Raw genomic sequence first — 22,048 nt, 5'->3', positions numbered from 1 at the left:
CGAGAGCGCCTGGATCTTGGAACTCTACTGGCTGAAGTGATTGCCACCAAGAACACCGCCTTAAACGTGAGGTCCTCAAGAGATAGCCGATAAAGACTCAAAGGGCGGCTCAGCAAGGCCCGCAGCACCAGCATGAGATTCCACGCAGGTGTCACTGAGTGCACAGGAGGTCGCAGGTGATTAACTCCTTTCAGAAAACACACCACATCTTGCTGGAAGGCCAGGGAAGTCCTCCTTCAGGCGACCCCTGAAACAAGCTATAGCTGCCACCTGGACTTTAAGCAAACTGAGCGATAGTCCTTTCTCCAGAACGTCTTGCAGGGACGCCAGCACTGCAACCACTGGAGCCGAGAACGGCGACAGGGAGCTGGTCTTACACCAAGACTCAAAGGTACGCCAGACCCTAGTGTAAGCTGTGGAGGTAGAGCGCTTCCGTGCTCTCAGCATAGTGGCAATGACCTTGTCTGAGAACCCCTTCTTCAGCCGCTTCCTCTCAAGAGCCAGGCCGCAAGACCAAAGGGGGAGGGATCCTCCATCACCACGGGCCTGGATGCCTCGCCACTCGGCCGAGGATTCTGCCATCATAGGCCCTGGCAGAAACACGTAGAGAAGCTCCTGTGTCGGCCACTGCTGAAGAAGAGCATCGAGCCCTAGAGACCGAGGGTCCCGTCCTCTGCTGAAGAACCATGGCACTTGACAATTGGCCGAGGTTGCCATCAGGTCTAAGGTCGGCATGCCCCAGCGCTTCGTGATCCCCACGAAAGCCTGAGCCGACAGCTGCCACTCTCCGGGCTCCAAGGTATGGCGACTGAGAAAGTCTGCCTCGACATTCAGGACTCCCGCAATGAGAGCCGCCGACAGCTGCTCCAGGTTTGCTTCCGCCCAAAGGCACAACTTCCTGGTTTCCCTGGCCAAGGGAGCGCTCTTGGTATCGCCCTGATGATTGACGTAGGCCACGGCTGTGGCATTGTCGGAGAGGACCCGAACTGGCCTCCACACCAGGTCCTGAAGGAACACTTGTAGCGCCAAACGAATGGCCTGGAGCTCCAAGAGATTATTGGGCCACTGCGCCTCCGCAGGCGTCCATATCCCCTGCGCTGTCCGTCCCAGACAGTGGGCTCCCCAGCCTGTCAAGCAGGCGTCCGTCGTGATGACAGTCCACTCCGGGATCATAAGAGGCCTTCCGGCTAACAGCTTGCCCAACCTCAGCCACCAACTTGGGGCTCTTCTCACCCCCAAATCCAGGGGAACGCGTACCGCATAATCCTCCGAAACTGGAGTCCAACCCCACAGAAGAGAGTGCTGGAGCGGTCTCATATGGGCCCTGGCCCAGGGCAGTACTTCCATCGTGGCCGTCATGGAGCCCAACAGTTGCACATAGTCCCAAGCTCGGGGAACTGAGAAGACCAGGAACCGACCCACCTGGGCCCGCAGCATGAGATTCAGGTTCTCCGGCAGAAACACTCTGCCCGGTGTTGAATCTCACACCCAGATACTCCAGGGACTGTGTTGGTAGAATCTGGCTTTCCTCCCAGTTGATGACCCAACCCAGAGAGCTCAGCAGAGCAATGGCCTTGTCCGTCGCTCTTCCACACTCCACAAAGGAGGGGGCCCGAATCAGCCAGTCATCCAGATAAGGATGGACTTGCACTCCTACCCTGCGGAGATGAGCCGCAAAGATGACCATCACTTTGGAAAATGTCCGCGGAGCTGTATCCAACCCGACAGGGAGGGCTCGGAACTGGAAGTGCCGACCCAGCACTGCGAAACGCAGGAAACGCTGATGCGGCTGCCAGATGGGAATGTACAAACAAGCCTCCTTGATGTCCAGGGACCCAGGAACTCTCCCTTCTTCACTGCAGAGATCACAGAGCGGAGAGACTCCATATGGAAATGCCGCACCCTCAAGGCCCGATTGACCCCTTTGAGGTCGAGAATCAGCCGAGGAGAGCCCCCTTTTGTTTGACACCACAAAGTACATGGTGTAACGTCCCGTGCCACACTGGCCTATGGGAAATGGGACCACCGCCCCCAGGCGGATAAGGCTGTCCAAAGTCTGTTGGACCACCGCCACTTTGAGCGGGGACTTGCAGGGAGACCTTACGTAACAGTCTCTTGGAGGCCGGCAGAACTTCAACTTGCAGCCGGCTGTGATGACTTCCAGAACCCAAGTGTTTGAAGTCATCCCGGTCCACTCGTCCAGGAATGAAGACAGCCGTCCTCCTATTTGCCCTGGACCATGGGCCAGGGCCCCGTCACTGGGTACGAGACCCTGGGGCAGGACCGGGGGAAGGACCTCCCGGTCAGCGGTCTCTGCGAAAGGAATGCTGCTTTGGAGAGAACCGCTGCTTGGAGGAGAAGGCGGCTCCAAACTTGCCCGGAAGATATCGACGGACTTCCTGAAAACGGCCCCTAGCGGGAAGGAAGGAACCGAGGGAGAAGCCCGCTGTAACACAGACAGGCACGCCCTGGCCACATATGAGCAGCATACTGAGGCTTGCAAGCACAAGGCATCCGCCTCAAAGTCCAACTTAAAGGCCGCCTCTAGCTTCTTGTCCTGAGACTCCTTGAGAGCAGTGCCACCCTCCACCGGCAGGGCCGACTTTATAGTCACGGCCGTAATCAGAGAGTCCACTGCCGGCCAGCGCAAGGCCTCTCGCTCGCCCTCTGGCAGAGGGTACAGCCGAGACATAGCCCGAGCCACCTTGAGGCTTGCCGCTTATTTTTTAGAGTATGCATGGCTTCATGTATATGAAAGGTCCTGGGAGGGTGCTTGGTTCCCAACATAATGGAGGAACCAGCCGAGGCCGAGGGAGGTGCTTCCTCCGGAGAGGGAATGTTTAGAATGCTCATAGCCTGAAGCAACAGATTAGGCAGCTCCACAGAGCGGAAAGGCCGTGCTGCAGAGGGGTCAGCTGTTCCAACAGAGCGAGGATCAGCCTCCTCCATTAAATCCCCAAAGGACCTCTGGGAGAATTCAGAGACGCTGCCCTCATCTACCTCTGATAAGACGGAATCCTCCAAAACAGAAGGCTCCACTCGTAAGCGCTAGCGCAGAGCGGGCACCTCACCCTTGTCAGCCACCGAAGAAGCCCGGGAGGCAGGAGCAGTGTTGCAGCTGAAGGCCTGATGCAGCAAGAAAACAAATTCAGGGAAAAATCCCTCCTGATCGTGTACCTCCATGGCCTGGGCAAAGGCCCTAGAAGAGCTCTCAACCTCAAAACCGAGGAAAGAGGGAGAGGAGCGCTGCGCCATCAAAATGGCGACTGATGTGTCACTCCACCAAGGAGCCTTGCGGGAGCGCTTAACTTTATAACCGCCGCCCAAACAAGAGCGGCTAAACTAGGCTGGGTGGCCAACGGAGGAAGGGCGGTTAGTGGGGGATGGGCGCCCACAGGAGAAAGGGCGGCCATGCCGGGAAGCTGTCGATGCCCCAAGGGCGGAAGGCCCGGCGAACTCGGAAGTCCTCTGTTGGAAACTGGTCAAATAAGGCGTCTCTGCCTGCGCACCCCGCGCCTCACCACTGACCGCGCGAATGCGGAAGGGAAACGTATTTTTGCACCCTTAACCTCCGCCGCCAATTCCACAAGGGAAGCGTTTGGGAACCACCTGCCCGCTGAAAAAAAGGTAAAATTACCTACTTCTTGCTCCAAGCTGCGACGAAATGTGTTCCCAGTGAGCAGCTGAATCAGAAACTCATAGACGTTTATTTTTTAGATTTATTTTATTTAAAATTTATTGGTTTTAATCAAATTAAACATGCTGTTACATTTGAACAGGAAATACAGACATGCAATATTTAGAAAACATACTTTTTCATAGGGAAAAATAAACTTAAGAGAAAAGGAGAAATTAGATTTTACCTGCTAATTTGCTTTCCTTTAGTCCCTCCAGACCGGACCAGGATTGGACGGATGGGTTGTGCTCGCCTACCAGCAGGTGGAGACTGAGAAAAACTCTGACTCTAGAGAGCCAATAGGAGACCTGGTGATGTGACCTTAGCCTCAGTATTTGAATAACAAAGCAGGAAAGAAAGAAAGACCTTCTGTGCCTTATGGAATCCTAGCAGGCACAACTTCCTCGGCAAAGCCGAGTACTAGAGCTCACCAGCAACTCTCACCAGAGAAGTGGCATGGCCCATTCACATTAGAGCTCACCAGCAACTCTCACCAGAAAGTGGTATGACTCACTTAAGGTTTTATATATATTCCAGCAACTGAGTTCACCAGCAACTCTCACCAGAGAAGTGGAATGGCTTATTTAAGGTTTTATATATATTCCAGCGACTGAGCTCCCCAGCAACCACCAGAGAAGTGGAATGGACTACGTAAAAGTTTATATACATAGTAGCATCTGATTTTTTTTTTAATCGTTCCACGTGTGGTAAAAGAACGAATACACTCCCAAACTTAAGAAAAGAATCTAAAGAGTTGACAGAACATGGGAGGGGCCTGGTCCGGTCCGGAGGGACTAAAGGAAAGCAAATTAGCAGGTAAGAGATCTAATTTCTCCTTCCTTAGCGTCCCTCCGGACTGGACCAGGATTGGACTGATGGGAAGTACCAAAGCAGTAACCTGCAGGGAGGGACTCTATGAAAACTGCAGAGAAATATCCATGCTGCATAGGCCGCCTCCTGGCGACAACTAACATGTAGTCTGTCTCAATGAGCAAAAGAATGAAGCGAAGCCCAGGTTGCCGCCTTACAAATGTGCACCGAGGGCACCAAAAATCGCTGTAGTAAGGAAAGATCCCACTTTTGAAGTTGTGGAATATGTTGTAATACTCTATGCAACCGCCCTCTCAGTGAGAAGACAAATAGAAGTTCTCATTTCCTTAATCCGTTCAGATATAGCGAGATAGAAACAGCCAAAATAGCGGGATAGAAACAACCAAACCCTTACGACTACTGGCTAGAAGGACAAAAACCACTAAGAAAAAACTGATTGGGAAAGGTGAAAACGCGAAACTACAGTAGGCCGAAAAGAAGTAACCAACTGTAGAAGTACTCCACACACAGACCTACTTGCTGCAATGGCTACTAGAAAACACTGTTTGAAGAGGAAAACCTTAAAGAAAAAGCTACGGCTTCTAGAAAACAGTGGTTTAAGAGAAAAAACCTTAAAGAAAAACAATGGGTACCAGAAAACAGTGCTTTAAGTAGAAAACCGTAAAGGAGACCAGAAGAAAAAACAGCCCAGAAAGAGGAGCTATGAGAGCTGAAAGAATAAGACTGTGAGTTGAAGAGGATCTCGAACTGTCGGGCGAAGGAGACTAAGATCCTTGAAGTAAGCGAGAACTTCCAAAAAGACGAGGCAAAAAAATTACCCCGTATCGGACCTCAGAAACAGGAAAGAGCTGCAATCTGCAGGAGAAGAGAAAAAAAAGAGAGAGACGAGGCCCAACAACGCAACCGCCGCATAGAAAGAAGTACTGAAGTGGAAAATGCGCTCTTAAGTAATGAAGCCCGCAAAAAAGCCAAACCACAAGACTAAATAAAGCCTGGTATGGATGAAAGATGGATTTAAAAAAAAAAAAAAGAGACTACACCTAGTGAATTGACGGAGGCAACGCATATAGAAGGTTGAAAGACTACTGCTAACCGATGGCATCTATCCCTGGCTCCATCGAGACTGTTACTGGACAGAAGAAGCAAGAAATGTTTGTGAGCCAGAAGGCAAAAAAGAGATAGCCCTGAAGTGTCGTAAAAAAACACTTGAATCCAGGATGAGACAACTAAGAAAAAATGGCTTGTAACATTTCGACTGCCATCACATGAGTGGCTAAAAAGGGAGTTACGCGAATGTCCACCCATGCCAAGAGCCTCACTGACTGCAATCTCAAGAGTATACTCTTAGTTCCTCCTAGGCGGATGACATAACCCATTGCCATGGCAAATACCAATATAGCTCTCACCGCCTTGCTTGTCAATAGGGGAACAAAATTCAACCAAAGGTAGACGAACTGCTATGGTCCCCAAGAAAAAACAAAATATACAAACAAGCTTCCGCCAAAAAGTGTACTGCACGAAGCATCCCTATGATGGAACGAAGGTTCTTGTGATAACGACTTGATACTTAAATAGCGCGATTGACGGCCCTGAGATTCCAAATATGATGAAGGAAAAATTCCTTCTTGGGAACTAGAAAGTGGCCATCCAGAAAAAATATAAACTGGGATACTTGCAGAGGAGACGAAAGACTCTGCGCCAACCTGACTACACAAAGAAAGAAAATTAGAGATATGAGAGATCAAATGAGAAATCAAAAGAGAGACCTGGCTACATTCATCACCCAACCTAGAGACTGTAAGAAATGCACCACTCGGTGCGTGAGCTGACGAGGATCCCTTGTTTCATGAGTGGTGGTGCTACTACGACCATAACTAAGGAGAAAGTGCGCGTAGCTGCCGCGAGACAGAAGAGCAGGGCACGAAACTGGTAATGTCAACCTAGAATCGTAAAGCGCAAGAATCTGCGATGAGCCTGCCGACTAGGAATATGTAAATAAGCCTCTGTCATCTCCAAGGCCGTTAAATACTCTCCTTGCCGAACTGCCACTAAGACTGACCGAGGAGTCGCCATACAAAAACTTGTGACTCTGAGAGCGTGATGAAGATTGTTTTAGATCTAAAATAGAACAGAAGGGAGAATACTGCTGCAAATGACCAGTTAATGCTAAGCAAAAAACTAGCCATTTTCTGGGTTCTGGGGAGGAGATGAAGGGTGACCAAGGACACTACCTAAATAGGGCTACATAACCCAGCCCTATCTCTGTGGCGTCCCATAGCTGGTTAAGTTTCGAATATAGGTGTCCACCAGCTATGGTAGCACGCTCCAGACAGCAAAATTTGCACAGTATGGACGTCTGATTCACCTGCCTTTAATTTTCCTGGATCTCCCCAATCCCCGTACCATGGTCATGCCTCCTCCCTCACCGAGATGTACCAGACCCACACCCAATAGATATGAATGTTGGGCTTGATGGACTTTTGAGCTTTCCCAGTATGGCAAAACTTATGTATCTATGCCCACTAGATATGAATGCTGGGCTTGATGGACTTTTGGTCTTTTCCAGTATAGCAATACTTATGAACCTATGGCATAAATGCATAGGAAGTTAGTAAGTCCCCTTCCAATTGAAAGGAAGCTCTGGAGTGAAGGCACATAGAATGAAAATGAAAAAGGACAGACTTAGAAAATACTTGTAACGGAAAAGGTGAGTTTGTGCCAGAGACACTGGTTGAAGGCGGAGGAGACAAGACTGTATCAGAATTCAAGAAAGCTTGAGACAAGAAAATAAGATCTCTAAGGAAGAGTAAGGGATAGGAGATGGACCAAACCAGAATGTTTATAATCTGCCAATGCTGAACTGATAGAGAAGAGAAAAACACAAATAGATGGTTTGAGGACCTTCCACTATCCTTAAGTGGGAAAATATGCAGAATGAAAGGATGACCTTATTCTCTAAGTGGTCATATGTCCTGTAACTACTAGAAGAAAGCTGAAATGAAATATGAGAGGCTTCAAGACAGTTGGAAAAGAAGGGAAGACATGAATAAAGCATGCCTGCTAAGGCAGTTGAGTAATTGGGAGCTTGGTAGACAGAACTGTCCCTCAGAGAATATGAGAGAGCTTATATATTCCCATGGCATCTGAATAATCTACTCTATGCATATAGAGAAAAATTTCTGCAGTTCTTAAAAAACACTGTATAATACTACAGCCATGAGAGAAAATTCTTAAAAGGAATTAAGTCATAATGGCAAGATTTGTAGAGTTCCGATCAATTGACTATTAGAGACCATGCAGAACTTTCCACCAGGTATTAAGAAGGGCCCAAAACAAAACAAAATACCACTGCCACTGGACAACTATAAAGCTGTGTACCAGTGTTAATAGCCCAATGAGACATGTAAATCTTAACACCAGGTAATCAAAATATATATATATTTATATATGAAAGGAACCCTGTCATCCAAATATTACCTGCTTATATGATGTGGGTGTTAGAGTCCTGTTTTTCTCACACATGAGGAAAGGATTAGAAACTGTTCAATCTGAAGCTGTTACGTCCCTCACCTGTACGACGCGTCTCCCGGCTAGGACGAGGATTACTCTGGGGAAGGCCGGTTTCGGGTTCCTAGTTTGGCAGCCGTCATCCGACTTGGAGCAAGACCACAGCCATCTTGGTTAGCTCAGAGGAATCAGGCATGTTTCGGTTTCCCTAGTCCGGCAGCCGTCATCCGACGTGGAGCAAGGGCAGCAGCCATCTTGGCTAGAGCGTTTCCCAGGAAGCCATCTTGGACTAACGAGGATAGGAAGGAAGCCCATATTTGGTCCTCAGAGCTCTGCTGATGGGGGCAGCCATCTTGATTCAGCTGCACATGCTTTAGCCTAATTCCTCCCCTATTTAAGGCACTGTCTGCAGCGCTTCAATGCTTTGGCTTCTGCTATTCGTAGAGGTTGTGGTCGTCATCTGTTCCAGTGATTTCCTGTGTTCCTGACCTCGGATTGCTTGCTGACCACGTGCTGTCTTACTGCCTGCCTTGACCTTGGACTGTTTACTGACTATTCTTTGCCTTGCTGTTTACGGGCTCCTGGACTGTGTTTATTTGCCCACCAGTCTGGTCAGTGGTCGTGCAACCCCGCCGGCTCCTGAAGTCCTGCCAGCCGCTCAAAGCCAGGGGTTCAACTCCTAGGGGAGAGTGGCTAAGTGCTGGTGAATTTAGGGGTTGTCTGCCTGCCATGAGGGGGAAAGCGCGGGGTACAAATTTAACAAAAAAAAAAAGTACATGCATATAGAATGGTCCAATGTAATTAAGATAACTTTAATGGATATTTAGATTTGCATTAATTCTTGGGTCAAGATTTCCTGTGTTTCATACAGTTTGAAACCACATTGTATTTGGATAGTGAAGTTGGGAACAGTCCGCTAGCTTATGAATAATATTATTATTGGGTCCCAGGCCTGACTTTGGTTCAGGATTCAAAATGAGAGAAAATCTTACAGGCCTGTGACTCTGACTTGAACTTCAGTGTTGTTCAAAGGCTTAGGAGCTATTGGGACACTGCAGAGAAAACCGCAAGGGTGGGGGTCTAACTTGCTGAGTTGCATGGATGTGGTAATATGGTGGTAACAGATGTTTTTTGAAAAACAGAACAAAGATGGCTTCATAGGAAGATGACCAGGTGCCATAGAAAGTGTTTTGAGGAAGATATGGTCAAAAATGTAGAAATGAGGGGTCTTGCAGGAACGTGGCTTAGTCTTCCAGTAAGGGGTGGTCTAGTGCTAGCTTTTCCATGGATAAATCCTTCTTATCTGTTCCCTTCTCCACTACTGCCAACTCCAGACTTCACCCCGTCTATCTTGCTGCACCCTATGTTTGGAATAGACTTCTTGAGCCCCTACGTCTTGCCCCATCCTTGACCATCTTTAAATCTAGATTGAAAGTACATAAGTAATGCCATACTGGGAAAAGACCAAGGGTCCATCGAGCCCAGCATCCTGTCCACGACAGCGGCCAATCCAGGCCAAGGGCACGTGGCAAGCTTCCCAAACGTACAAACATTCTATACATGTTATTCCTGGAATTTTGGATTTTTCCAAGTCTGTTTAGTAGCGGTTTATGGACTTGTCCTTTAGGAAACCGTCCAACCCCTTTTTAAACTCTGCTAAGCTAACCGCCTTCACCACTTTCTCCGGCAACGAATTCCAGAGTTTAATTACACGTTGGGTGAAGAAACATTTTCTCCGATTTGTTTTAAATTTACTACACTGTAGTTTCATCGTATGCCCCCTAGTCCTAGTATTTTTGGAAAGCGTGAACAGATGCTTCACATCCACCTGTTCCACTCCACTCATTATTTTATATACCTCTATCATGTCTCCCCTCAGCCGTCTCTTCTCCAAGCTGAATAGCCCTAGCCTCCTTAGTCTTTCTTCATAGGGAAGTCGTCCCATCCCCGCTATCATTTTAGTCGCCCTTTGCTGCACCTTTTCCAATTCCACTATATCTTTCTTGAGATGCGGCGACCAGAAATGAACACAATACTCAAGGTGCGGTCGTACCATGGAGCGATACAACGGCATTATAACATCCTCTTTAACATTGCTTTTGACTTGTAACCACTCGCCTCCACCTACCCTACTCTCCTCTTTCCTCTACACATTAACTGATTTGTTTGCTTTATTTTTGTCTATTAGTAAGCTCTTTGAGCAGGGACTGTCTTTCTTCTATGTTTGTGCAGCGCTGCGTATGCTTTGTAGCGCTATAAAAATGCTAAATAGTAGTAGTAGTAGTAGTAGTGCTAGCTTTTCCAGTAAAGTACTAACCACTTCATTACCATAGCCAATCAGTGTTAACTATGACATTAACATAGATCCAATCAGGTGTGCTTACTGTCATATTATCTGTATCCAGAGTGCACCTATAAAAATGAATGTACTTCCTACTTCAAGTCAGAGAGACGGCCACAGAGCTGCTCTCTCTCCTTATGAGAAACCAATGAACTGTATTTGAATTGGCAAATAATCCAATTACTTTCTCATAAGTAGCCATGAGTCTTTTATATCCACTAATTGGCTTTGAGTAGTAAAACAAAACATTAAAGACTCAGACCCAGAAAACACCTATGTGTAGCTGGGGTAATATATTCCCATAACCAATTGATTGAACATGTTACTTGTGTGTTTTTTGGAGTCTTAGATATAGAGGTAATTTCATGAAGATGATTAGTTAGTGGGATGTGCTAAGATGGTAATTAGTTTCCGGATTATTGTATAACATGTACTAAATCAATTGTATAAAAATGAGGGAAATCTATGTACGTTGGGCTTCCTTGTTTCCAGGGCAGTGAACTGGCATGGACCCAAGGAAGTCTATCTAATTTCTTTTCTGTATTTCAGACTTGCTATAAGCCTCTGCTTGAGCTACTATTTACTTGTTTCCAGAATAAACTTTTCTCTTTATTTCACTTCTGAGTAAGTATTTAACTAGTGTAAGAAACAAATTGAAGAACCTGGGTGTTCTAGCAGTAATCAGTTCGGGTTTGGCTAAGGTGGGTCCAGACCCCAACACAAGACAGCCAGAACTAGCAGAAAAGGGTTTCACGCTTTCCTGACCCTGGGTGATGTGTTTATAAATCTGTTTGGTTTCATCCTCACAGCAATGCTGTCCACAGTGCTTTTTTTAATCCACCATTTGCATAATCCACAAATTTAACCACTTTTCCATCTTTTCTACTGACTCATCACGAAGCACAGATGTAGTTTTTGAACTTTCTGGTTCTGCTTCACGAACAGACCACTGAATCTCTTCCTTTTTTTGCTGGATGGATCAGATTGTTGATTCATTACACTTTAACTCGCAGCCAATGGCAGAAACAGACATGCTGGAATGAAGCTTATCTAAGACACCTATTTTGTCACTAAGACACATCACATGTTTCTTTCTCTTACGATTGGTACAAGTAGCTTCCAACTCACCCACCGGATGCTTGGTGGCCATTTCCAGAAGCAAATTCTACTGTATCATTCAGATGGAAACAGTTCTTGTCTTAATCTGGTCATCAGATTAAATATGTTTATTCCATTTTGAAAGCAGTTTTTGGAGGCAATGATAAAAAGCTATTTACTGTATCCCTCTTGGCCACTCTAGGATCATTGGTGACTATTTCCAGAAGCAAACTGTACTGTATCATTTGGTGAAAAGTCCTGCGGCTGTCACAGACTGCTGAGTGGGAGGCATTCACTCCCTTGTGGAAGTTTCGGAGATAACCTGTGAAAACTGGAGTCTCCCAATGAATGTGGGAAACTTGCCAGGTCTGAGCCAGAGGGATCACTCCCTGACCCTGATCAGGGGAAACACACATTCTCTTCTCTATCACAGAGTGAAAAATAATCCCTAACACTGGCTGTAGGTGTCTGTATAGCAGGATCACAGTCAAAAAACACATTAGTGGATTTGATGGTTTTGTATAATTATATATCAGATTACCTGTATATCTGCCACATTCCACCCACCAATCTGCATTAAAATAAAGATGAACAATGATCAGATCTCAGAGAAGAGAAATAAGTACAAAGATATAAAAAATATATTAGAGGTGGACAATGATTAAAACTTTTAAACATGCAATTAAGTGCGCTTAATCACAGAATTTTGGGCATTAAAAAATTAAATTTCAAACAGCCTTCACCCAGTTTCTCTTCCCCAATCCCTACATTTACTGGTACAGCAGGGCTCAGGCTCAGCGTTGCCTCAAACTCCTTGTCTCGCCCTGCACAGTGATTGGGCTCTGCAGATACTTGAGTCACGCAGTTCAGGAATTTGGGGAAGTCTTGCAGTTTCAAGTCTCAAGAGACTTTCCCCAACTTCATGCACCATGCAGCTCAAATATCTGAACAGCCTGTCCATGCAGGGGGAGAGAAGCAATTTGAGGCAGCTGCAAAGAAGAAGAAAAAAATCCCGAGCCCTGCTGTAGAGGTAAGTGTGGGGGAGGGGTGGGTCAGCATTAAAAAAAAAACCCAGGCAGATTCAAAAAACATGGTATGCATTAAAAGATTAATGCATTAATAGTGTTATTAACATGTTAATTGCCCACCCTAAAATATATATGTTTCTAACTGAATAAAACTTACCTATTCCTGCAGGATGTGATTTTCTTTCGTAAAAATCTAAATAAATAAAGAGAGAGAGAGAGAAATGTTAGAGATTTTGAATTATAAAAATGTCCTTCAATTGTCTTATAAGTACATTCATACATAAGCTTTGCCATCCAGGGAAAGACTGAAGGTCCATCAAGCCCAGTATCCTGTTTCCAACACTGGTGAATCCAGGTCACAAATACCTGGCAAGGTCCCAAAAGAGTAAAACAGATTTTCTTCTGCTTATCCCAGGAATAAGTTTATGATATAGTAAACCCATGACTTCCAGGGTGCAATGGAACAAAATAAAATAAGCTTTGCTTTATCACCCATTCCTTCTTCAGGTTACACTCAAACAGGAGTGACAATAGACAACACAAGGTCATTGTTGCTTTGGGCAGAACTGATGGTACAACTGTTATAAAGTAAGAACGTGACATCATCCAGCCGATAATCAGCCCACGGCAGTCAGCATTTTTTATGTTTAAATAATTTTTTATTAATTTTAGTGCAAAATCCACAACATATGAATCCAGTCATATAAACAACCATACTCCCACACCAAACCATTCCCTTTTTCACTCCCCCCCCCACCCTTTAAAGCAACCATAATAATGAGAAAAAGACTGCTCTTTTCCCATTTGTCCATTTTTTTCAAAATAGCAGCCTTCCCAGATGATCCTTTGTAGTTTAAGTGTTGGAGGGAGAGTTTTCTTTTGTGAGTTTCTCAGTAGCTGGTAAAAGTGGAGCTCTCACTTTAGCGTTTGGTGTAATTTTTGATTGTTTTACATCCCATTTATTTTTCGTTTTGTTTTTATGTAGTTTACAAGATAGTCTGTTTAGTTTTTATAAGCCATTGGCTGTGTTCATATTTATTTATTTGTTGCATTTGTACCCCACATTTTCCCACCTATTTGCAGGCTCAATGTGGCTTACATAGTACCGTCAAAGGCATTTGCCCAGTCGGTGGATAACAAATACAAAGTTGTATTACTAATGATGTTGCTCAGGTGGTGTATTTTATTTATTTATACACACTTTATACTTATTCATCATTTGTACTCGGTGCTGAAATTGGTGGGACAAGACACCTGCTTGTTGTTATATACACTGAGCATATGTTTTTCTATTTGTTAGCTTATTAGCAGTACGAAGTGACATTAGTCATCTACACTATTCATGTGTTCGTCTTTTATAGCAGCTGATTTTTCTAATTCAGGTGTTGGCAGGAGAGTATGTCGGGGGAGCAGAAGATGCTGGTAATGTTGATATTTGGGTTTTCTTCTTAGTATAAACCAAAGAGTCATGTCATGTAAGCCCACTACTCACATATAGAATTATTCTCGGAGGAAAAAGCCTCAACAAGCACCTTTTCTGCTATGAAGGCAGAGAAAGAGCTAGGACTGCTTCATCGTTGGCAAAAAACCTCAGGGGTCTTCTATCAAAGTTCATCCGTTCAGTCAGACCGTGGTTAACGGTGGCCTCCGTTTACGCCACTGCTGCATCAGAACCACAGGTCGACTGTTAGTCCGTTCAGTGCGTCAACGGATCGCATGCGTAGACCATTTCCACCTGCTTGCGTCCCTCCCTCTCTCCCACGTTCTGGCTGCCTGCCTCCCACGTTCTTGTTGGCTCGCTCCCTCCCAAGTGTTAGTGCTCCGTTTGTTGCAGGTCTTTCGCGTTCGCATCGTTATTCAGGCAGGGGGAGGAGTAGGTGAGATCGCCCCGCCCTCAACGTCATCACGTTTTGACGCAAGGGCAGGGCGATCTACCGACGGAAGCAGACCACTTCCACGGTCCCAGGCACATTCCGAACGTTGGAGGTGACAATTATTATGTAGGATGTGCCACTTGTTCTGTATTAACAGTTCTCCATAAATGTTTCTTTGCATTTAATTATTGGTGGGAGAGTATGTGTTGCTTATGACATTTTCTAGTTCGTGGTCCGATTTTGGTTGTACTTTGATTTCTTACCATTTGCAAGTGGTGTTTGATTTGGTTGTTCATTAAATTATTTGCTGGCACGAGGTTGTTTTATTGGTTCTATCAATTTTGGTTCAGCTGTTTCATATTGATGCTTATGTTGGTTGACCTTCTGAGTTTTTTTTTCCAATTCCTGCTCATAATTTGCATTATTTATAAGCCAGTGTGGTCTTATCTTTGATTATTAATTTATTTTATAGCAGCAAGATTTCTTCATACTCTATGAGGCCCTTTTACGAAGCCGCATAGGTACCTACGTGCCCGGCTACCGAGTGGCTCTTGCGGTACTTTCATTTTTGGTTTGCGTCCAAAAAATAATGTGGCATTTTACGTGAATAGGTCATTAGCGCCCGGTTACCACGTGAGACCTTACTGCTAAGTCAATGGCTGGCGGTAAAGTCTCAGACCTAAAATGGAGGCATGTCCATTTTTGGCAAAAATTTTAAAAAGGCCTTTTTTACAGGTGCGCTGAAAAATGGATCTGTGCTCTCTCAAACCCCGCAATTACACTACCGTAGGCCATTTTTCGGAGTCCTTAATAAAAGGACCCCTATGTTTAAATTAATCTTTTTAAAGGTTTCTAACAGCTTCTTTTCATTTTTCACACTTGACATGTCTATTCTTAGGGCATAGGTTAGAGCATCTTTGTGCTTGCTCAAAGAATTGTTATACAAAATATTGCTTTTTCCATCAAGTCATATTCTTTGCATGGCTTTACATGCAGCAGTTTTTTCTACAAGAAATGCTTTCTTTTTGCAGGAAAGCCCTGCGTAAATTGACATGGCTCTTTAAGCCTATCATGCTGTATGTTTTCTTTACACACTGGGACGCAGCTGGTACAAGCATGTTTTTTCTGTTGGAACTTCACAGGCCCATGTCCTCAGCAGTAGTAATGAGAATCATTTTAGAATATTGCAGTTTATTGTTTTTTTTTCTTTTCAATGAATCTTAACAAAAGCTCACATTTCCCTTCTTCTCCTCCATCCCCCTCCCCTCCCCCAGTTTATTATTTTACTGGACATTCCCACAGGAAAGCTTTAGCAACAGTAGGGAGAGTAGCACTGCTATTTTCAACAGCTATTTACAACATCAACGGTAATACTAGTCTACTCCTTTTACATGTTCATAGTTCTTTGAATACAAAGAAAATACAGAAACTGTTTTTTCAGAAACCGCTCGGTGCAAACCAATTGAGCATAGCTTTTGGGCAATTCTGTGGCTGTACACAATGCTTCATTTGTTGGCACATTTCCAACTTTACTTCAAGCTTAAGCCATCTTTTGTTCCCCTCTCCTCAGAATGTTTATTCTAACAGCAAAAGTATCCTCCGATCTGGTATAGGCAGTTGAGGGAAGTTCTGTACCAGTTTTCAGATCAAAATACTGAAAGGGATTTTGTTGAGCAGTATAACTGCAACTTAATGTGGTATATGCTACCAGCCTTCTAGACCTATGAAAATTAAAAGCATGTTTGGAGCTACTATGGCGCTTAAGTTGGATGTGCAGAGAAGGGACATCCCAGAAATCTTCTGCAAGCTCTTCCTGCTGTACTAAATGGGACATCTCCTGATCGCCATAAAAATCTCCAGACCAATCAACTTCCCTACATCTTTTTGGAGGATGTGTTGATTCCCTCCAGGAGGCGCGCGTGTTCCCCTCCACTTATACAATAAGGAGGATGAGTTTATTCCCTCCAGGAGGATGTGCTTTCCCTCCTTTATGAGTTCATGCCCTTGTGATGGGCCATCGTTCACTGTGAGGAAAGCTCTTGTGATTCCCATTGCGGTTTGCCATACTGCTTTGGAAGCTTCAAATACTGAAGAGGCAGTGGAGCTAGCTGGCCAAGAGGGCACTGAGAAAGTTTGAGTGCTCTCTATCTCCCCTGCTGGTTGATGGACATAACCCATCTTTGTCACCACAGTGACTAGGGCATCCACTGTAGGCATTTGAAAACGAGCCATATGTCCCTCACGCAGAGGCCTGGAAACTCTCAAAGGTCCCTCGGGGTCAGCCCACTGAGCCGACACAAGCTCTAGGATGGAGTCATGCAAAGGGAAGGCCCGAGCAGCTTTCTTGGTACTAGCCATCCTGGGATTACCCGAGGAGGCCATGTCAACAGGTTCGGTACTCACTTGAATTTCTTTGGCGCTTTAGTTATTTTTGATCACTTTTTCTTTACGCTTTATTCACTCTGGCGCTCTAGTTACTTTTTATCACTGATTTTCAACATTCACCATAGCAATATTATTTTCAATTTAGCTTATTTTAATTCAGCTTGTTTTAAACATTCACCTTTAACCCTTTAGTGTCCAATGTTCCCACAATAAACCATATGAATTATTCTTAAATTGTTTTACGCTGTTTTGAATACTTGTATTATTCTTTTTATGTTTATTTTAAAAGACTCCTGCTGCAGGCCTAACCGGCTGAAACACAGCTGTGTCGAGTCTCGTTCATCTTGTAATAAACTGTTTTATAATCTGGAGCGTCGTCCACTTATTCTTGAGTCATCTTCACTTTTTTGCTATATATGTGCTGAACAGTGCAATTTTCCTGGGGGCTGAACAATTTAACATTATAATTTACTACGGGGTGAACAATGTAACACTGCATTTTACTGCAGTGTCTGTTTCTCAGATTTAGACTTTTATTTCTGCACATTTTTACTGGAATCATCCAGAGCATTTGTAAAGAAGATAAACCAAATTAAAGAGATCAATTCCTCACCTTCATATTTTGTAACCCATTTCTTCAGCTGCTGAGGGAAGCTCAATTGGAAACCCATTTTCAGATCAGTAGAAACAGCCTCTGGTACTGGAAACTTCATTTTCTGACACCTATGGGTTAGAGAGTCACTGGGATTATTCTGGGAGATGTTCACACCCAGGGGATAGAGAGTGGAAGGAATGAAATATGCCATGAACACTCAGTTTTCTGTGGCACAACGTGGCATTTGGATATTTTGCATGCTTAAACGCCAAAAACGCTATTTTTGAAACCCATTTTTTAAACATTTTGCTATGAACTTTGTCAGCATTACATTCAAATCACAAGGGGTGTGTCCAGGGCTACAATTTAAATGTTTTGGTCTAGATTTGTTTTTAATCACAACTAACTCACAAAAAAGTGCCTTAAATGACCAAATGACTACTGGAGGGATTAAGGAATGACCCCCCCCCCTTACTCCCCTAGTGGTCACTGACCCCCTCCCACCTCCCAAAGACGTGAAAGAGACAGTATATAGCAGCCTCTATGACAGCCTCAGATGTTATGGTCCATCCTATTAGAGCATCAATCAGGCCCCTGGAGTGGTCAGAAATATGGACCAGGCCCATATCTCCCTCTATCTGTTACACTTGTGGTGGAAAGTGTCAGCCCTCCAAAACTTACCAAAAGCCTACTGTACCTAAATATAGCTGAGACCTGGAGCCATAAGGGCTAGTGTAGTTGTTTACAGTAGTTTTTCTGTGGATTTTGGAAGGCTCACCATACAAAATAATGGGCAGTGGTAAGATGTCTAGCTTGGACCTCCTAGGGTGCCCCACTGGTCTGCTGGGATGTCCGTGTGGCCAGTCTACTAAGAATACTGGCAAACATCCATCCTAAGGCTTGATTTTGTGCATTTTTCACTTAGAAGTTTTAGATTTATAGAATCTAGATCTAAATGTCATCTGCCAATTGGATTCTGTCTCCCAGTCATGTAAGGTCCTCTTGCAATTTTTCACAATCCTCTTGTGTTTTAAGAACTTTGAATAACTTTATGTCCTCAGCAAATTTAATCACTTCACTCATTATTCCCATTTCTAAATCATTTGTGAATATGTTAAAAAGTAGAGGTCCCAGCATAGACCCTGAGGAACCCCATTATTTACCCTTCTCCACTGAGAATATTGACCATTCAACCCTACTCTGTTTTCTATCTTTTTTACCAGTTCTTAATCCACAATAGGACACAGTCTCCTATCCCATGACTTTTTAGTTTCTTCAGGAGAAATTCAAGGGGTACTGGGGAACTTTATCAAATGTCCTCTGAAAATCCAGATAAACAATATCGACTGGCAGGGTAAAGGAGATTCACAGGGTGGAGTTTGGTGGGGAATGAAGACAGGATTCATGGAGGGCCAAATAGGTGAGGACAGGAAGAGAGGAGAAGTTCTGGCAGTACAGGGATGAAAAAGGGAGAGTCAGGGGGAAGGGAGGGTAGGTCTGTAATTCTCCTCCCCTCTCCTCCATCACTTCCCCTTCATTTCTCAGTGCTTCCTCCACACTAACTCTCCCTGTCCTCACTCAATCCCACTTCCCTCTCTCCCATTCTCAATCTCAATTCTCACCAATCGATTAATTCCCTTCTTCCTCACTCAAATCCATCCAGCCACATAGAAAAGGAGAGAAAATTAACTTGTACCTGCTCAGAGTGTTGTTCACATCCTAAAGGGAAATGAAACAGAGAATATTTCTAGTTAGATTTCACAGTTTATGAGAACACATTATACATTAGGATATTCTACTCACAGCTCTGCTCAATCACTTAACAGCTACAAAATTTTGATGCCATTTCTATGATCAGCATCCAAAAATCTATAAGAAACACCCAAACTCATTATGGAAACAAAAATCATGTTGTCCAGTATATCAGCCAGTTTCATACCTACCATTTTTCTCTAAGTTGTAGAGAAATTGATACTGGGGCAACTTTTCATGTATTTAGCTAAAACACACGGCCTTCATGCCAATCAATCAGACTTTCGGATGGGGCACAGTACTGAAACCTCCTTAGTGGCTCTGATCCGTGATCTGTAGATATTTTCAAGGGCCTGGTTTGGGCAGAGGTGGAGTTGTGATGTCTGCAAGTGACCCACTGGGTGAAAAAGTATCAAAAGTGGGATAAGTGACTAAGGGGGTCTTTTACTAAGGTGCGCTGGCATTTTTAGTGCACATTAAAAATAGGTGCATGCAAAACGCTAAAGATGCCAATGTATTCCTATGGGCGTCTTTAGTGTGCGCCTATTTTCAATGCGCGCTAAAAACGCCAAGTAAAAGACCCCCTTATTTCTACCAGAGAATAGAGGGATATCAACGGTATAATCCTGCAGCCTCAGGAACGGACTAACTGTATCTTTAATATTGAGAAACAAAAAAGTAATTAACCCCAGAAATCACATACCCCACAGTAGTCCCTCTCTAAGATGGCCGACGGGTGAGGAGCTTGGTGAGTGAGCTCCGGAGGTCCCAAGTAAGGGAGACCCACCTGGCCAGTCCTACCTGGACTGGAACAGACCGGGAGGCTACAGGGCCGGAGCCCGATCCTGTGCTCGTTAACCCAGCCGAGTCCAAGGATCAGGGGATGTGGGACAATCCGGACGGGAGTGCCCCTACCATGTGTCCCATCCAACTGCGGGCGATCGAGGCCTAGAGGGGCCTGGAGAGAGCTGAGCTGCCAGGCCATCCAAGAGTCAATGGACATCCCGACCGAACCGGAACGGCACTGACCGGTCGGGAGTCAACTTGGTGCCGAGCTGCCATTGCGCTGAACATCCAGTCGGCACGAGAGCAGCGAATCCCGCGAGAGCTCGGGTCCACATCCTGACGGGAACGGCCAGAAGCAAGCCCTTTGTGAGAATCCGAGGGTCATTGAGCCATCTATGGTGCGGGTCGGACGAGTGAGGACCCGTGGCGCTGACTGCAGCGGACGGCGAGGGAAAGTCGAGGCCGCGCTGCGCGGCTTCAAACGATCGACCAACCACTTCATCTACCTGGCACTGGAATCTGCCTCGTGGCGCCGGCCTCGAGGCCGAACTGGGAACAGAAGAGCTCACTTCGCCCAAGCACACATGGACCCGGGGAGAAGGCCGGAGCGCGGAGAGCCGGAGACGACGGACTGTTTCCCCTGCAGCGAGGGGAGGACGAGCGCGCTAATCCTCTAAGTGCGCAGAGAGACAGCCGGAATCAGCCACGCGTCGAGCGATGCCACGCGGCGAACGGTGTTGCTGTAATCGGGAGCACCATAAGACTTGCCTGAACCCAGCCTGGCAACAAGATATACTCGATCCTTCAACACGTCCTCACTAGCGACTGGCCAGCCGCGAACAGGCAAGAACCACACGACTGAGGCCCCCCCGCTACCCAGCCACAACGGAGCAGACCACTGCTGGAACGGGGGACAGAAGAGCATCCCGACCATGGAACAAGGATAACAAATAAAATAATAAATAAAATAACTGCCTGCTTTGCTTAACTGCATGCACTGCTTTCAGCTTGATTTAAAAGTCTATACTTTGCTTTGCTTGCTTTAAATAGAAGGCTAATTGCATGCTCCGCTTTCAACTTGGAGTTAAAAGTTTATACTCTGCTTTACTGCTCTAAATAGAAGGCAATTGAGTCCTATACCAAAATAGCACCACTCCTGTAATGATTTAGTGCAGACGCGTTCAAATATCTTAAACATTATACTTAGAAGGCAAACGAACTGTTCAGCCAAAATAATATTATTCTCTGCAATGATTTAAATGCAATTGCCTGCCTCGCTTTATCTCTGTTATTTATGTAAATCCCTGTTAGTTTGGGATTAATAGGTGCAGGGGCAGAATGGCAGTGGTTGGGGCCCCCGGGAAGAAAGGGTCACCAGGGCACCTCCAGCTACTGCTTCCACCACCTCCCTCATGTACATCACAGCCCCCCCCCCTCCCACACACTACAGACCCCTGCAAGTGCGTCCTACCTTAAAGGGCCCTGGTGGTCTAGTGGATTCTTCGGGGACAGCCAGGCCAGAAAGAATCCCAAACTTTCCTCCCCGCTGTTGCTAGTGTGCCCAGGCCTGGTACTAGCGAGTATTCAAAATGGCTTCTGAGATTTCCCGCAGCGGTCTCGCGGGTCTCAGAGGCCATTTTTAAAACACGTCAGTGCCAGCACCAGGCACACTAGCGGTAGCAGGCAGGAAAGAGTGGGATTCTTTCCAGCCTGGCTGCCCCAAAGAAGACACTAGACCACCAGGGCTCTTCAAAGTAGGAGCGCCAGTGGCAGTGGGCAACTGGGCAGAATCTCTGGGCCCCCTGGAGCCTAGGGCACTTCCCAGTTGACTGGTCAGTCCGCCTCTGAATAGCAGAGTAAGTTCCTGTAGAAAGTCACTGGGGGGGAGTGACTGGGAGCCCTGGGTGAGAGAAAGCCCAACCCAAGGGGAGAAATTTTAAAATAAAATGCAGAGAGAGAGAGTGCCCTGGTACTCAAGAGTGACGGGGGAGGGGATTAGAACTTCATAAAGAGGAATGTTTGCCCTTTGGGGGGGGGGGGGGGGGGAGGGTCTTTGGTTGCGTGATGGTCCCCTATCACTGACCTGGAGGAGTAAAGAGGAATTTCAATTAAGAGAAGTAGACCACTAGCTGTAAAGGAGGAGAGCAATGGGTGGGCAGTGGAGAGACCCAGCCC

General features: G+C 45.7%; 2 protein-coding genes and 1 long non-coding RNA gene across 3 annotated transcripts in view; 2 read left to right on the top strand and 1 right to left on the bottom strand.

Annotated features, from left to right (window-relative positions):
- The window catches only part of LOC115468279 (E3 ubiquitin-protein ligase TRIM39-like), a 1,086,936-nt gene that overhangs the window by 495,913 nt on the left and 568,975 nt on the right, over window positions 1–22,048 (top strand). The window lies entirely within an intron of this gene.
- LOC115468284 (E3 ubiquitin-protein ligase TRIM39-like) overlaps window positions 1–22,048 on the bottom strand; it is a 384,146-nt gene that overhangs the window by 127,703 nt on the left and 234,395 nt on the right. Inside the window, exons 4-7 of the mRNA XM_030199885.1 lie at window positions 19,032–19,054; window positions 17,354–17,463; window positions 12,639–12,674; window positions 11,995–12,024 (exon numbers count right to left, since the gene is read on the bottom strand). Coding sequence (XP_030055745.1) covers window positions 11,995–12,024; window positions 12,639–12,674; window positions 17,354–17,463; window positions 19,032–19,054 — 199 coding nt within the window. The remainder of the gene's footprint in view (window positions 1–11,994; window positions 12,025–12,638; window positions 12,675–17,353; window positions 17,464–19,031; window positions 19,055–22,048) is intronic.
- The window catches only part of LOC115468322, a 306,189-nt gene that overhangs the window by 127,715 nt on the left and 156,426 nt on the right, over window positions 1–22,048 (top strand). The gene's annotated exons all lie outside the window — the stretch shown is intronic.

The sequence above is a fragment of the Microcaecilia unicolor genome, chromosome 4 (assembly GCF_901765095.1).
Source record: "Microcaecilia unicolor chromosome 4, aMicUni1.1, whole genome shotgun sequence".
In the NCBI taxonomy this organism is placed as follows: Eukaryota; Metazoa; Chordata; class Amphibia; order Gymnophiona; family Siphonopidae; genus Microcaecilia; species Microcaecilia unicolor.
The sequence above is the reverse complement of the archived record's forward strand: the minus strand, read 5'-3'. Positions and strand labels throughout refer to the sequence as shown.